At 37.7% G+C, this 18,820-nt stretch overlaps 1 protein-coding gene across 3 annotated transcripts in view; it reads right to left on the reverse strand.

The window, feature by feature from the left end:
* Window positions 1–18,820, reverse strand: part of LOC139741811 (CCR4-NOT transcription complex subunit 2-like) — a 244,380-nt gene that overhangs the window by 44,757 nt on the left and 180,803 nt on the right. For all 3 annotated transcript variants that reach the window (XM_071652398.1, XM_071652396.1, XM_071652397.1), the window contains exons 11-12: window positions 11,728–11,832; window positions 9,715–9,871 (exon numbers count right to left, since the gene is read on the reverse strand). In XM_071652398.1, the coding sequence (XP_071508499.1) occupies window positions 9,715–9,871; window positions 11,728–11,832 (262 nt within the window). The remainder of the gene's footprint in view (window positions 1–9,714; window positions 9,872–11,727; window positions 11,833–18,820) is intronic.

Here is an 18,820-nt window from a genome sequence, read left to right on the forward strand (position 1 = left end):
AATCCAAAGCATGCTCCAGAGAGAGTCATCTTGTACACACATGCTTTAATATTGCATGTTGTTCCACACCACAGCAAGCCTGAACCTCCTTGAATTCTTTATGTCGCTTGCTGGACTTCTCCAGGTAGTAAAACACAGGTATCAGAAAGTCCACAAGTGAGCAAGGAAGTTCCTGAGCATCTTTCTCTGCAGCTAAATGTAGAAGGTGGCAAGGACAGCCATGTACAAACACCTGAGAGTTCTCCTTCCTTACAAAGGCTGCCACTCCACTGTGAATACCCATCATCACAGAGGCGTTATCTGCAGAGAAGCAAATCATATTGCTCCATGGAATGTTGTTCTCCTTCAAAACTTGGTCAAGGAGCTGAAAAATGTTTCTCCCTGTTAACTGTTCAATTGTTGTCGCTAATTCCAATAGTACACTGATGACGTGTTGAGCATCACAATCAAAGTAATGGGACAATTGTGGGGTACAGTTGCTGCTCAGCCCCCCGATCAGAACTTCCATCTGTTGAAATGGAAAAAGGGCTTTCTCTGATCTTGCGCAGGATATCTCCTAGAAGTGAGAAAAAAGAAAAATAAAATAATCAAAATGTTAATTCTCTTAATTCCACAATTCTGAAGGAAAAAAAAATCTTAAAAGCATAGGATACTACACAGGCCATCTGGTGATTAGTTACATTGTACCATGTTTTCTTGGGGATTAAAAAGAAAAATGTTTGCATCCAAGTAACGCAATCTGGACTTTTTGTGAAAATTCTATAGGTATAGATTGATGTCGTACAACGGTTCATTGATTTAAAAAACAAAAAAAAGGTCACGAATCACATTAACTTGTGCACCAATCATTAGGACAAGTGTACAAGGTGGGTAATAAGAATTATCAGACTTCAAATGCCTGACTGGCCAGAGTTTGGCACACATTGGATCAGAGCAGCTGGGGAAAAGTCATCTATTCTCAATTATTTCCTGTTGCTAATTTACTCTGAAACTTTCTGTTTTATCCCTTGTTTTCCCCTTTTCAATTATAATTTTGATCTATTGTCAAGACTTTATGCACAGTATGATCACTACTATCATCACTTTCTTGTCTGCCAGTACCACTGTACCACTACCAGACTCTGCACTTGTGCATGTATAGAGTCTAGGCTCCTATATCTTTTTTATAAATCGGCATAGTAATGAAATTGGCCCCACAACTCTGACGGCCCCACAACTCTGACTACAATTGACAGGTACTAATAGTACGATGGCGTACCTGTTAATCGATACTCTTGAATTCAGCCCCACCATGTGGAGTTCAATGGTACATAATGAAGCACAGCGGTGGGGCTTCCACGGTATAATACTCGTGATTGCTACAGCAGCGGGAGGCCGATTTCCCCAGCATAGCATCTTTTGTCCTTTTTTTCCCTTCTTGTTCTTCTCTTTCCTTTGATCTTTCTTTTCTTTCTCCCTTTTTATTCTCAGATCGACTAATTTAACAATAGGCCTAATGTAAAATACAACCTTCACCTAAACCCAACCTAGATGGGCAATTCCACGGTATATAGGACACAGGTGCCAAAAATTCAAAATGATATTTGTTTCAAACACCATACATTTTCAGACAATACTTGAGTTGAAATTTTAAGAATCATTATGTTTTTCAATAAAAGCAGCCATTTTGTTTTTCAAAATGGCTGCCAAAGTATGCCTATAACTCAATGGTAAAAAGAGTGTATTGTCACATAACTTACTCTCTGTATATTCACTTTACTAGTAATCTATTAATAAAACAACAATCTTGTATATGTATGCAGTTACCTGAGAAGTCTTTTACCACATGATAGAAAAACAAGAGACCTGGGGGTCACGCGCTCACCTGAGTATCGCAAGTTCACCTTCCATGCACTCTTGCAGACTCTTACCTGAGAACATTGGAAACTTGTGGTGGGGGTAGCTTTGAGAATGGGGGCATGGTGTCCATTTACATATTCCATCACACTGGTAAAAATACCTGCCAAGGACACTCTACTTTATAGAATGTTGGATTATGCAGCTTGGGAAAAAAGACTTAAAGCCCTATCATTTTTTATTAGAACTAGAGAAAAAAATATTAGTTAATATTCATCAATTTAGGAGGTTTGGAAACCTGGAGCCCCCAAGGAAAGCATGGTGTCCATTCAAACACTTTGAGATCTTATCCCTATGGGAATGCTACTTGACAAGTTTGGTGAAAATCCATTATGTTGTTTTCAGCAAGAAGATGAAAATTTAGGCCTGCATTTGGACACCCCCCCCCCATCCCATCCCACTTCCTTGGGTCCCAATGGGGTGGGGGGGGGGGGGGAAGAGGGCACCCCTGATTCTCCGAAGAACAAACTTGAAACAACAGTCATCAATATACTGACTCATTGTATTAACTTAGCTCAATCACTTCCAGTTCTAGAGAAAATATGTAAAGATTCCTTACAGGAGGGGGGGGGGGGTGGGACCCCTGGGGCCCCCCAGGTGGGGCATGGTGCCCATTTGATGGAATTGAGATTCTATCCCCCTAGGGATGCTACCTGCCAAGTTTGGTGAAAATTGGAGATAGGATTTTCAAGAAAAAGATGAAAATTTACAATATCGGTCCAAGTTTAGGCCCCCTGGGGCCCCCCAGGTAGAGCATGGTGCCCATTTGATGGGAATGAGATTCTTTCCCCCTAGGGATGCTACCTGCCAACTTTGGTGAAAATTCATACTGGCATTTTCAAGAAAAAGATGAAAATGTAAAATTTGGGCCCCATTAGGACCCCTCCCCACCCCCTCCCCTGGGTCCCAAGGGGGGCACCCTTGATTCCGCCATGAACAAATCTAAAACTACAGTCATCAATGTGCTAATTCATAGTATTAACTTAGCTCTATCACTTCTGGTTCTAGAGAAGAAGATTTTTAAGATTCCTTAATTTTGGGGGGTTTGGGCCCCTCTGGGGGCCCCCAGGTGGGGTATGGTGCTCACTTGAACAAATTGAGATCCTATCCCCCTAGGGATGCTACCTGCCAAGTTTGGTGAAAATCGGTCGAGGGGTTCTCAAGAAGAAGATGAAAATGTAAAAGTTTACGCACGCCGGACGACGCACGACGGACGCCGGACGAAGAGTGATTGCAATAGCTCACTTGAGCCTTTGGCTCAGGTGAGCTAAAAAGCTGGTTGCTTTAAAGAATTTGATAAAAACTTTTAAAGAGCTTGACAATGATGGATGTAACGTCAGTTACCAAAAACAAGGAATTTTTTAACTTTATTCATCAAAGAAAGTGAGCTGTATGATGTAACTTTGGATTTCTAATGTATGCCCATATGCCTTCCTTTTAATACCAGAAATAAGGATACTTGCCATATTGAAGAGTCAAAATGAACACTCCAAAATGTGTAACCGAATTGTCATACACCAGTATGTAAAGTCAGTTACCATGACAGTAATTATAACTGAGGCAAATTTTTTAACTTTAGGCCATTTCAATACATCTGGGAAGTCAAAGGTTATCAACAAAGAGCAGCAATCCTTTTGATAGGGAATGATGTCATCACCATGGTATGTCCATGGTTACATTTTTTTTTCATTTTATTTAATTTATTTATTCATTTATTTATTTATCATAATTATCTTTTTTTTTTTGGGGGGGGGGGGCTTGAGCTTTTGATTTTCGATTCAGCACAAGTTTAAGGGTAAATCATCTGGAAGTTCAGGTTTACCACATGCAATATATGCACTCAAATTACTATAATTATAGTACATTCACAGTCCTATGGGATAATAAAGCTACCAGAGTTTGTAGGCCTAATCAATGATGTGGTTGCATGGTAACCACCTTTTCTATAAAAAAGCTTGTGTACAGCTGTATACCTACAGTTTTATAATCTTTACTAATAATTGCTTTTGCTAGCATTTTTCTTTTTTTCTCGAAGCTTAGTGAAGTTTCCACCTCAAGGCAAATGCACAAACAAATATATTTCTTCGCTTGCACTTAAATGTCTGGTTTAGTTAATATGGTGCATCTTGTATTATGGTACATAAGGCATGTACTGTCATTACTGTTTGAAACTTAACACTGATGTTGCTCAAAGTGAGAGGTGATTCTAGGGTTAAACTAGAAATGTCGCTACGGCGACTGATGCCTCCGCCATAATGCATGATTCTCCCAATAGGTGTATAGTACAATGTTTTCACAATGTGTGATGACAGTTTCACATAACTGGCAAAATATCGAAATAACAGGTTTGTCAAAAATATCTTGAATGTTCACTTTCCACGAACTGGGTTTGCTATAATTGCCTATTAAAGAGTGCAGGTACACATATTTGGGGAATTGAAAATTTTTATGTGACTTCTGACCGACCTTATAAGTTTATGCATTGAGTATAATTTTCAAGGTATGAAGAAAGAGTGTAATTACAGTACAAAATATATCTCTTTTTTTTCATTTAAACCTGACCTTTGACCCTTGACCTTTGACCTGCTGGCTGGAAATTTCCAAGAGAATCTCCATTAAGTAATACATGTACATATATTAAATTTTAAAACTAATAATGCAATCATTGCATATACTAGTATATGAGGGAAATAGTAACATTTTGAGGAGTTGACCTTGACCTTTGACCCCTGACTATTGACCCATGACCCCTATATTCCCTAGATAATCCCTGCCAGTCAGTACATGCATATGTACCAAGTTCCATGAAGATACATTGAACCATTTGCGAGAAAAGTGATATTGCAACATTTTCACCTAACCTTTGACCTTTTGACCTTCTGACATGAAACTCTCTCTGGAGAATCTTTACACAGTAGTACATGTCTACACTAAGTTTCAAGAAAATAACTGCGGGCATTGCATAGATATGGGGGAAATAGCAACATTTTTAGCATTTGACCTTGACCTTTTGACCTTTGACCTCTTGTCAATGTCACTAGAATTTACTCAACTAATTGTCCCATCATACATCATCCTTGGACCAAGTTTGGTGAAAGCTGCTTCATCCAGTTTTGAGTTATCACGTAAACAGATAAATTTTAGGATTTGACCTTGATCTTTGACCTTTGACCTCTGTCTGATTTCACTGAAAAACTAATCGAGTAATTGTCCCATCATACATCATCCTCCAACAAAGTTTGGTGAAATTTGCTCTATACAGTCTTCAGTTATCGCGTAAACGGATACAATTTCATGATTTGACCTTGACCTTTGACCTTTAGCTGATTTCAACCAAAATCTACTCAAATCATTGCCCCATCATACTTCATACTTGGACCAAGTTTGGTAAAATTTCAGTAAATATTACTTGAGTTATCGTGTAAACGAAAGCGGACGGACGTACGGACGTATGTACGGACGGACGGACGGACAACCCGAAAACATAATGCCTCCGGCACCACTTCGTGGCGGAGGCATAAAAAAAATTTCATTGTTGATTACTTTATTTCATTCATGCAGGGACGTTTTACGATACATGATAATTATGAACAGGAAGATTCATTTATATTGATCTTAGAATTCTTTTGTGGCAAAGTCCAATTTCTTGGTACCTGGGATGTATTTGCAAGCCTTGATATACCAGTGAAAAGGAAAAGAAAAACAGTTATATTACTTCAAGCAAGGAATAAACCAATAATGCTCTTTTGACAAAAAAAAAGCATAATGTTTATTCTTCACAGAAAAATATTAAAAGTGCAACGCTTTTCATTTAAATCAATTGATAATGGAGATCATTTTTTTTTAATTTGTGGTCCTAACAATGCCCTGAAGGAGAAGGAGTAAAATAAAGAAAAGAAGAAGAAATATATCACAGTAGATTTCATACATATTCATGAGTTGATATTTGTGTTTTTTCCCCATGACCTGAAAGACATTTTTTTTTCACACAAAAATATATGTGTTTTGTGTAGTACTGCAGGGTATTATGGGTGGGGCACTCTACATAGAAACTTTCCTGTTCATGTAAAAAAAAAACCAAAAAAAAAAACTTAGTTCTGTCAATACATCTATACTTGGAACTGCTGAATCTAAATGGCTCTGTGTAATCATAACTGCTGAATAAGCATTTAATCTTAAGACAAATGTCAAGAAATGCCCTCTGGTGCATTTAAATTATTTTTGCCCAACTGTCCTATGGCATGGTGGGGGGGGGGGGGGGCTTGCTTGCCCCCTAAGAGCCCCATCCCATTTGTGTCTTTAGATTTTGTTTTAATTTGTTGCTAAGTAATTGCCTGGGATTGTTACTGGTATACTGCAGCAGTATAATAACCTGTTAAATAAATTAGTTTTCTGTAAACCCCATAGCAGAAGTATGTGTAACGTCAGTTACTGACATGTTTACCTTTAAGTTTTCATAGAACACAAAGAAAATGGACTAATGTTTCATTTCATTTGTGTATTTGTAATTGATAAACCAAGGTATGATTCCATATCAAACAAATCACTCTAAAAGGTCAGAATTATAAAATATCACAAAACTATTCCCAATCATGATTTTGCATGTGTAAACCCTATGGCAAATGTAAGCGTAACGTCAGTTACCGTCATGCCTTCACTGAAATTGGCATGGTGCTAAAAGGAAATATCTAAAGTGCACATTATTTTGCACACCTGTTCCTAAGAACCTAGGTGTATTGCCATTTTAAACACATAAAGGCTAGAAGTCAGGGACATGAGATATTTCCATTTAAATCTACACCATAATTTCCCATGTCCTTTTTCTGTAACGTCAGTTATCGACACATTTTCACTTGCTATGTGATAAGAAATGCAGTTTGAGAGAAAAACTTTCTACTTATTTCTTCATTCTCATGAACTCATTCATCAATGCTAATTACAAGCCCCAGGTGCTTTAATTCACAAAACTACAACGTAAACAATTTCATGAAAATCCTTCCGCGTAACGTCAGTTACCGTGGAATTGCCCAGTAACCGTAACGTAACCTTGCTTGCTAACACACGGATGCATGCACACTGTGGTGGGGCCTTTTTCACGATTTTGCCTTATAATCTATCCAGATCTACTCTAGATCAAGTTTCTATCTACTTGTTGTTGAGTCTATATCGAAGTGGATAGGCATAAGACCTACATGCATGTGATATTACCAAGAAATAATGTTAGACAGTATCCCCATGTCCATAATCATTCTACATTGTAAATCTCTAAACTCTCCAATCTAGATCAAGATTTCTCACTAACGTTAGACTTATATGTATATTTTACATAATCATGGACTGCTAATTAGCTTGTCTATCTAGCTCTACACATTTTTACTAACCTTTAGCTTCCTGGCCTAAAGTCCGAGCAATAGTGGGTGGTCTTGGTTCAATGACAGGCAAACTTCGCTGCAACTTTCCTGTCAGGAAACATTTCCTTTAGCAGGCTGGATAAATGATCCAATGCAGCAAATGGTACATCATGTTCAATCAGAAACTGCGTCATGAGAACCTCTGCTCTAATAACAGCATTGTCTTTTGGCACGAAAAACTTTGTGATGTAGTAACCCCGGTTACTTTCGTTTGCTTCTGCAGCAGAGCGATGCTTCATTGACTTGACATGTGATGGAATATCGTTTGCTCTTCCACGCCCGATCGAAAAGTCAGATGAACAGAGAGTACATCGTGCATAATTTTCGCTCTTCTTGGAGGGTGTTATGCATTGCCATTTCCTATGGTAGTCCTTCTTGAAAGTCTGCTGCTTTTTCACATGTTTCGATGTAGAACTAGAGGAAGAAGCCATGTTTCCAAATTTACACAAATTTACCACCATGGATCCGGACGACTCAGCTCTAAACGTGTGTAAAGGGCAAGCAGGATGTGCTGGTGATGCGTCAATGGGGGACTGTGTCGACTACACGTATAGTGCACATACACAGCTGGCGCTCCACATGCAATGCTCACTCTGTTCGCTCCACGTGCTCGAGTGCTCCATGCACAACAATCACGGTGACATTTTTTTTTTTTTTTGGGGGGGGGGGGAGGGTGGTTGGTTGGATTTATAATTTTCCATGAAGTTCTTATATTCGGTAAAAATATGAAAACATATACATCCACAATGCATGCATTCGAAATCCATGAAAGCCAATAAAGGTAAAAAAAAAAACAGTTGGTGTCCACGTATCAATGAATCATGCAAAGACTCAAAACAAGACATTACAACACAAAAGAGATAAAGAGGAGACATCAAATATCAACATCTTTTGCAAACACATGTGACATCTGTTCTTTGAAATTGTATAATATTGATCATTCTCTATTTAATGAAAATTGATAGCAAACTTACAGTGATGTGAGAGGTAGTGACAGCTTTGCTACTGTTATGAATGTGACTTAGGGCAAATTTCCTTTGGCCGACCTTCTGGAATATCCGTAACTTGTGCGATTGCTTAGGAACACCACGCTACTAAAACACACACGCACAGAAGCGGCGAAGGCATCCACAGGAGCCATCTACATACATGCTTCACTCACGGTTACACACGGGTGGTGTAACCTTACAAAAGAGGTTCTTAATCACTCACTACACACACTCACACACATACATACATATTATGCAGCGTGTGTGGGATAGAGGAAACTGCGTGCCATTGCATGCAGAGAGTGCAAAAACGAAGCGTGAAGACTGCGGCAACGTTGGCCTCCTCGCCTGGGATTGGGGAACCCAGTCGTCTCGAGACATGAATGCAGGGCTCTCTCGCTAGCTGCTTAAACAGTGTGTGTCGGATTTCCCGAAATCCTTAACTTTTAAGCGACATTCCATACTTCCGTAATGATAGTTAATTTCCGTACCAATTATGGAAAATCTGTACCAGTTGGCAGCTCTGTACCTCCTTACACACCATGGGGTCCAGCAACAAAAACAATATCTGGTGATCTAGAACTTCCTGCAGCCCGCAGAATTCTAACTGACTGATACATGTTATTACGAGATGCGGATGAATAAATACTTTTTGTCTGTTTGTTTTTTTCATTCCAACGCTATGTACAATTAAAACAGCCATTGTACTGCGTGAGTGTGATACACGATAACACACGCAGGGCTGGCAGTGTTCTAGCGCATCACATCATTGCATCATGACTGCTGCTAAATGGCTATGCTGGCATACTTTTTGTGCTGTCCTTTGTGCCTGACAATACATTTAAGTCTGATCAAAATTAGCACAGAAACAACAGCAATTATACTGGTCAATGACAAAATACAATCTATGATGGTATCACTTGATTGAGAAACATGGTATGGTATGTAAGATTAATTGCCAAATCATTAGAGGTTATCAAGTTGCTCATTGGCACACTGCACGGTCCAATGAATAACTTTGTGTGTTGGTTAAGCAATTGATTTGCTGAATTGGAGAGACCATTATTTTGTTGTGTTGGCACATACAAGGTGTAGGCCTCACCCTGATTTTGCTGCTTACATTAACTGTCAAAAAGAGGGTGGCCCTATTGCTGGCAAATACAGCAGTCATATGCTAGCCAGCAAATGATCCCACCTCACTTCTTTCAGAGGCAAAAATACAAACCAAAAGTTGTCAAGTTAACACCTACAATGAGTGTTCTGTACGAACCCCTGAATGATGGTATACAAACATGTATCATATCATACTTCATAAAAAACAAACAAACAAACAAACAAACAAACAAACTTGAACCATACCAGTGAACCAATATGACAGAAACCTAGCAGAAACATAGTTGGTAAATGTAATCACTTACTCTGGTGAATTGAGATTTAGACCAAGTGTTGTCAGATCACTGCCCAGTGCCAACTGAACCAAATTGGCATCTGTCTCTGCTGCTCGGATGAAGGTGAGAAGACCAACCATTCCAAATGGATCTGTTAGCATTCCTGGGGGAATATTCGTGACCTTGCCTGCAATAAGAAACCAAGAATAAAACCCAATCACACAGTATACAAAAAGTGAATGGTCACGAGTGCAATAGTACAAGATTTCGCACGAGGTGAAAGATAGAGACGCTCTATTCAACGAGGTGAAGCCGAGTTGAATAGTGCGCCTCATCCTTCACTGAGTGCGAAATCTGGTTCCATTGCAAGAGTAAAGACCATACACTATTTGTTTTATACAACACCTCGAACGTCAACAGATTTGGTACTCACAGATTCTTGAATTTAGCACAGAAATGGCAACCATTTTAAGTGAAAGACGAATGAGCAGCCTCACAGTCGCAGTCACCGTGTATATAGTACATGTGTACCTACGTATGCGAAATGAAGTTGTTTACAAAAATGAGTGACAAAAGTACGCGCTTGTAAGCGTGCTTGTAATTGTTGAGTGCACGCGGCTCATGTTTGTGTCTTGTGACATCAGAGCGCGTGCAATGGAACATTTTGGTCAAACAAAATTGCACTGCTGAGACAGTCAGAGCGTGCAATGGAACTTTTCACTAAATGTCACTTGATGGGCAATCGACCAATTTGATAGCTACATTCTAAATAGGTGTTGTATAATATGCTGAATACAAATATAGCCATTTTGACTCACAGAAGGAAAATATTATAGGACTAGAATGAAAATATAGGATTAGAATTTCAGACGACAGAACTTGCTTAGGCCTGGGTCTAAAAATATTACTTTGGGACTTCGAACTACAAGTACACATAATTATTTGCACACAGGATCTAAGCTGTGTTACAATGTAAGACAAATTTCCACTACTGTAGGAGTATATCATTACAGTGTTTAGAGTCATATCTTTCAGAAAAGGCATGTTGCAATGTTTCTTTATTTCTACGGCAGATGACTGACATCTGGTAATTCTGCTTTTCGTATTTGATCAGCAGCAGTGCTATCTAATTTCAATAACAAGTGCTATCTAATTTCCATAACAATGTGTCAACAATGCTATGCTGGAGCACAGCACAACCTCTATTTAATTGCACATGAAAAAACCTGGAGCACTAACTCTATCTCAAAACTGCTATAATTTTGTAGATTTTCTCAGCAATTATAACAAGATGGGAAAAAGAAATATGTTATAAGCTCTGAAAATACATTACAAGTATAAAGTGTCGTTTAAGCCATAACAAGGGAAAAAAATAGACATGACTACCAAGTTCTGCTCAAGCCTCCTGCACAGTAACCCCCATTACCGGGAATCCACATGTTGACTCTGTAAGTGTGACTCCGCTTGACCTCCACACATTGTGCATGTGTGAATAACATCACCTCATTCATTTGCACGTAGCGTATTATCAACTTACGGTGCCCGCTAGTGAAGAAATATTTACACATTTATGCAAATGGGAGAATTGTGCAATGCTTGTACCCGTAGGAGTTTAAGATGGGATAAACACAACGAGATCTATACCTGTACTCAAATAGTAAAACTTTTTAAGAAATGCTTCTTAGAGTGACGAACACAAGTGTCCTTGCTTCAAATCTGAATAATTTGGGAAAACACATGACAAGTGAAACATGGGGCTGATGCACATGCCAAACTTATTCTGAAAACTGGCAAACCTGAAGGCTACCAGAGAAAACAAAATGTCTGTCATACCTAAGACGACAGGAGTCTACCAGAGATACAACTTTGGGGTAGCAAATATGCTGTTACATCTTAGTAGAAGACCCAACAAGGGGCTATAAAAGATGCCAAAACATTTGCAACTTCTGTCATGTTGAAAATTTATGCTAACAAGGACATCAAATTGTCTGTGATGGTTGACACATCTTGATGATTCTAGGCTGTCTTTAAACAACCACTCACCATCAGGGTGGATCTGAATTCCTTTTTGCTCATTACTGTTGCCATTTTCCTCTGCATTGTTACTGTTGGTCTTCTCTCCTGTGAATCGCTGATTGTCTTTTTGATCTGAAGTTCCCAACAAGAGCCAGAGGGAGAAAGAGTGATAACCTAAAATGTATTCATTACTGACATAAATATATTTGCACTGCATACTGCAGAACTGTAATAAAGTTGATGAAATGCTGTGATTGTACTTTTTTTCACAGAACAAACACACATCATTTTTTTTTTCAAACTGCAGTCTGCATAATTGCCGATTTGAGATACGCAATGATCTTTGCTAGTGGCAGCATGTCCAGACGCCTACCAGAAAATTACAATGCAATAATTTGGAATGTGGATTCAATTCAATTCAATTCAATTCAATTCAATTCAAATCAATAGTGTATTTATTTCCATCATCAAAAAGAAAAGAAAAAGTTGACATAATCCAAAGTGATACAATGTTTTCATTTTTCTTACACTCGTCTGATAAAGGATTATTTTTTTCAAATACAATATAAAGTATATACTTATGCACGAATGATATCATAAAAAAGAAACAATGCACTTTGCCATGGCAACAAAAATAGTAAATAATCACAATGATGGAAAACAGTGTTCCACTAAGAAAGTCAAGCTTGTAAGATGTGGAACACTGGGTCAAAACAACAACAGCACCAATTTGTTATACCAATAAAACATATTCATTTTAAATTCTTCTATATACTATTGTACATTTACTCATTGATATATGATGCTGATACTGTGAACAATACTTACTAGAATATTAGAATGCAAACATATAAACTATATAACATATCACATTTGTGGCACAAACACTATGGGGCCAGGTATGCCAGGAAAATTGAACGGAAAGGAAGATATGCAATCGGCCACAAAAAAACCCCCAACATAACGACAACAATAACAACAATAACAACACAAAACACAGAAATAACACAACTTGAGGAAATGCACTCAGACAGATACTGGACAACAAAGAACGAGGAAAGAGGAGCAGGGAAGAATAGTGAAGGAAAAGGAGAGGGAAAAGGAGAGGGATGGAAAAGGTCTGTGGACACACTACAAAATCTCAAGGACAAGTGAAACATGACGGGTTTTTTCATTAAACAAAATTAACTGGTACATTTAGAAAACAAATATTTTTTAAGTTTATATTTAAATGTAATTAACTTCACAGATTCTTTTAAATCATTATCCAAGCTATTCCAAAATCTGGGTCCAGTATAAACAAATGTATTTTGAGTGTGTACAGTTCTCACTAAGGGAAGATGAAATTCTTTAGATTGTCTCATGGGATAATTATGTACGTGGTTGTTACGGTGAAATAAAGAATAGAATATTTTGGGTAGATGGTTGCAGTTGTAATTAAACATGAATTGACCAAGTTGAAACAAATACAACTCTTTTATTTTCAGAATTTTGTGTTCAAGGAACAGCTTTTCAGTATGTGCTCAGATATGAAGGTTAAAAACAATTCTGAGCGCCATCTTTTGCAGAAGAAAAAGTTTATCTAACAATGTCGAATATGTATTCCCCCAAGCAAGAATTCCGTAATTCAAGTACGGTAATACCAAACTTGAATAAAGCGTAATCAAAGCAGAAAAAGGAAGATAATATTTCAATCTTGATTCATTATGTCTATTTTACGTACAATTACATTGCAAATATTGTTAATATGACACTTCCATGATAACTTATTATCAATACAAATACATAAGAATTTAATAAACGAAACCTTTTCTAAGGGAGTAGTGTCAAATATAACATTACCTGGTAATCTATCTAAGGAATTACTGAAGAACTTATACTTAGTCTTCTCAATATTCAGTGACAATTTATTTGCATATATCCATTGTGAGACATTTCTCTATTCATAATTCACTGTACTGATTAAAGTATTAGGGTCAGGGTGGGAATAAAAAAGATTGGAATCATCCGCAAATAATATAAAAGAGAGTTTATCTGAAGATCTATAAAATCATTAATGTAAACTATAAATAACAGTGGGCCTAACAAACTTCCTTGAGGAACGCCACATTCAATTTTCTTCATAGAAGAATCAAAACTGTTCATAAGTACATATGTGATGCGCTCCGTCGGAATGAGTCAAAAGTCGCAAAAAATGAAATCGTAGTTATGCCTATATGTGAATTCTACAGACTCTAAGCTTTACACTGATATGTAATACAACTCATTTCGATATCCCTATAGATCATAAAAACGAATATTAACTACGTTTATGATGTCAGTCCATTTTCTAAATAACGGAGAAAATCGCTCTCAAAGTTCAGGCTACGTTCTAGCTCACAACCTGTTTCTTTCACGGGACGAAACAATACAACAGTCCAGCTTAGCGACGGCGTTTACGCTCCATCGTACGCACTACCGTATAAGGCGATAGCTTGGGTATGTAAGATAATTAACCAATCGCAGGACAGGTCTGTCATTAACGATTCTGACCAATACGGCAGCCCGAATGTAAACTTCGGCGCGTTTGTGTCCGTGCCGCTGCCGCCGCATGAATGCGTCGGTACGCGTTGTGTGTCGGCTGCGTTGTGGTTTGCCGCAAGTTTTTAACTCACAAACAATAGGAAACAGTAGAAAGAAAAAAAAAGCCACGCAATGCGTCTTCCGAGAAGCGTCTTTTAGCGAGGGCGTTGATCGCTTCCATTCTCCTCCCATGTTGTTGTCAATGGAAACTAAAGAGGATGCGTTTAGCAAGTACCAATACCTAAATAGAACCTGAGAACCTATTGTAGGCGGGCACGCAATGCGTCTTACGAGAAGCGTCTTTTAGCAAGGGCGTTCATCGCTTCCATTCTCCTCCGATGTTGTTGTCAATGGAAACTAAAGAGGATGCGTTTAGCATGCAAGTACTAATACCTAAATAGAACCTGAGAACCTATTGTAGGCGGGGGTTCAAAAGACAGCATCGGTAGAAAGTCAATGAGGTTAATTAACGATAGTCGTCTTTTGAGATCGTGTTCTTTGCGTGTACTAAAAACCCTCAAATTACGCACATGGTCGTAATGTTGCAGAGCATCAAAGACTGCTTTCGCGTCTGTTCTGCTGCAGCTGTATACAGCCGTAACATTCTGAATTCCCGCCATATTAGGCACATTTCCTTTATAGGCGTTGCGTGCACAGTAATTATCGCTTATCACGCTTGCCAATGCTGCACATATCATACGTATCAGAAGCAAAGGTTGATGTAGGCTTGACAGCTTCACGTTGGGTTTACAATGATTGTATCATAAATATACTTCTTATTCTCAGTCACTTTTGTAATACCATAGCATATAAAAAACCATTAACTTAGCAAGTAGCTAAAGCTGATTTTTTTTTTTACATCACATTTGCAGTTACAATCTTTCTGCATTTGAGAAGTGGAGTATAGATAATAATACTGACAAATATTCGGAATTAATACTTAGGCCTTCTTCATTTCGTTTTGTATTCACAAACCTTATTAGAAAAAATGATTGCTTGATTATTTTCGGGTATTAAAAAGGAACCACCGGAAAGGAACCGCATTTAATTTTCTTGTCAACGAACCTAAGCTAATAGCGAACCATATTTCATTGTGTGATTAACGAACCTCCAGAATAATAAATTGTATGACCCCCCCCCCCCAAGAAAAAAAAAAGCATTTCGATGCCATGCGTTGTCAATAGTGATAAAAGGCCCGTTTTTATTTCGTAGTGTGTCTCAGTACTCCTGTGCTTATTTTTAAGGATGTGCCTCTCGTAATGATTGCGATTGATGTTCAACTATTTCTTTCACGCAAGCTTGAACAGGAAGAAACTAAAATTCAGGCAAGGAGACGAGTTTTCTTCCTTGAGATACAATCATTAAGATACACATCTATTCCCGAAAGATGTGTGATTGCTTATGTGCTAAAGAATTGTGTCCATTACATGAATCAGGCACTATACAAAACGGTTGAAATCTGCTGAAGGTCGAACTTCGGTTTTTTTTTTTCATTTCATTTCCATTTCAAGCGGGGATAGACTAGAAACTAGTTTGTCTACACTGGCAGGAGACATTACAGTTTTCCAGTACATGCTCCGCATTTAAACAGTCGCCATATCTTCGTGGTCAGAATCAGATAATGGACACATGATATATTATAAAAATGAAAATACAAAACAACGAACACGCCATATGTACAAACATTATGAACTTCAATGAATTAAACTTACCTGTGATATTCTACATAAAAAACAAGCACGCCGATTAAATAATATTCTAATAGAATTTATAGAGCACACAGCGATCATGTGTGGCAGATCAAATTAAGTTCAATTGGTGAGAAAGCTAAATGAAGTTAAAAATTTGACTTCTTTTCGTTTCTCTTTCAATTCATGAAAACAGAATTACATTGTATATCTATTGAAGAGGATTGTCTCTGTTGCGAACGATCGCCATATATAGCACTGTATAGTCTTCTGCGCAAATCCAAATCCCTAAATACTTTAATTTTTGCTTGATAATGTAATAACCCTGCTTATAACTTTATAAAGGACTCGCAAATTAAAAGTTTCAAACCGTATACTAAAACATTATATTGTACACGGTGTATTTAAGAAAAAAAAACATTTTGAATGCGTTGTGTGTTAGCATGTTAATAGCATCAATCTGCCTTTTATTTTCCGTATATGAAAAGCGCACAGAAACGTAACTAAACGTTATCAAATACAGTGAAATGCATTGTATGGCGTGGTACTATCATTAGAAGTATATCCCATTCCTTTTTTTTTATTATTTGCTTGAAGCAGTCGTCAAACCGTCAAACCATGTGTCATTTTCGTAGCGACATCACTTAGGAATTAGAATGTATGAAGATAATAGTTACTCATTTATTTTGCGCTACTAATATAGCATTTACATTTTCCTACTTTGATTGACATGCAGTATTATGTTACTGTATGGTTACGATTACGAATATTGGTTATGAATTCAAAAGACTGGTTCATTAATCGAACTATAAAGGTAATAGCTGTTTTGAAAGTAGTTCGATACAAGTTCAAAACGCAATCGAAGTCATCGTCATAGGGGGAACTGATAGCTCTAGAAAACTTGTTTAGGCTAGTAAAGGTTGCCGTATGCAATCTTTGCAGAAAGTTTTGACTTAGGCCATCTTTTGAGTATTTTGAGAAATTATATAAAGAATTATTTGTTTTGATTATGTCAAGAATAAGTTTGAACTATATGAGAATAAGAAAGGCGCAGTTACCCAAACAATGTCGTAGTTCGATTAGACATGTTGGGTAAAGTGAATTCATGACTTGACTAATCCTTACTGAATTGATGATCACTTCTGTAAACCATCAGTTATGTCTTGTAGATGATACCTCTGTAATCGTAGTCAAAATTCTTTTGAGCGATAAGACGAAAACCAACAAACAAAATGCCGTGTATCATATCGCTCGAGATTCCAACATTTGGCGTCACCCGACCAACAATAAGTGACGAATCAAATGGAATATTATGTTGTGGGATAGCAGACTGTGTTACGATTTTTAAATGTTTCGAGCAATTGTTTAAAAAAAAAAGAGAAAATGAGGCAAAGTTCAAGAAATTAGAACAAAAAAAACCACGTAAATGCAGGCAATCGTGTTTGATAATCAAAGTAAGAGACTACAATCGGCCGTGCGGATGTATATGATTGCCTTATTTACATGTCTGATTTCTGTAAACTATTATGTATGTTATATTTAAATTTAAGTTCCCTTCCCTCCTTGATAAATGTTGTGTTGGATTTTCGCTATAGGCATTTATTAGGAAACGCTGTAAAAACGACAACAAATGCCTACTATACATCAAGAGATGACCTATAAATACATGAAACACAAAAATTCTGTACGTTCTGATATAATGCAACTGCTTGTTTGTTTGTTTGGTTGTTTGTTTGTTTGTTTGTTTGTTTGTTTGTTTGTTTTGAATTACCATGGTCTTTGTCGGGGGAAAGATGAAGAAAAGTAGTAGAGTGTATCACTCTCAAATCCGGATGATTGCGATAAGTGTGTATATATCCCCGCCCTTTCTATACAGGTAAACGATTTAAGTTTGGTATGCTATTATAAAAGCCTGCCTGAGTCACGCAGAAGAACTGATTCCGCGATCACTTGTAACCTTTCATAAAATTCACGTTTTAAGATAGTAACGATAGCTTGTAGGAGATAGAGTAAGTTAGCGTCCCTGACTGTGGTTCTGAACACAAAAGGGGACTGAAACATTCTTTTACAAATTAGCAGACATAATGCCGATCCTCCAAAGCTGTTGCTCCATTCCGTCACTGATTCTGCTATCAATGGCGAAAAAAGAATACTGGTTGCGTGATTATCCACCCCTTGATAGCAGGAAGTTTACCTTTCATTGTTTAAGGCTTCGTTGATGCGGGGTTTAAGGCGTGAACAGTGTCGTCCGAGTTCTTTCATTCGAAATTCCTCAGAATACGCAATTCAATGGGCAATTAACGCTGCCACTTCGCAAAGCTGTTAGCCAAATTCTTTGCAGACTTGACCTCTCACATGTCAGCTACACGCAATACACGACAAACAGCTATCATTACAAACGTTCTGATTAAAAAAACAAAACAAAATGAAGAAGCACACTTTTGAGTAGCGACACAGCTTTCTGTCCCTTTCTCAAATAGGTCCTACTTCTAAAAAATACACAGATGACAAGAGTCAGAATATCCTCCAAAGGGAACACGAGCTATTTGGGCATTAATAATGTTTGTCTTCCGATTTCTCTCCATGCCATCACGGCCCAATCCATCATAAGAAATAGGGCAAAAAGTTTTATTAACCAGGGAAATAATAGTACGCGTTACATCATTTGGCGAATTATCACACGAATTGTCGACTTTATAAAAACGAGAATAATTGACAACTTAGGCCCTACTATATCTCCAGAGATGAATTTTAAACAGCAAGTCACATACCAGGGAACGAAAGTAATGATTATTTGAATGAATTCATTAATTAGGCCAATTAATAACCGTTGTAAAAGTACACACACGCATAAAGAGGTTTCAAGTTCG

This window comes from Diadema antillarum, unplaced genomic scaffold (assembly GCF_040938485.1).
Source record: "Diadema antillarum isolate AM-2024a unplaced genomic scaffold, OU_Dant_1.0 seq00000955_RagTag, whole genome shotgun sequence".
Lineage (NCBI taxonomy): Eukaryota > Metazoa > Echinodermata > Echinoidea > Diadematoida > Diadematidae > Diadema > Diadema antillarum.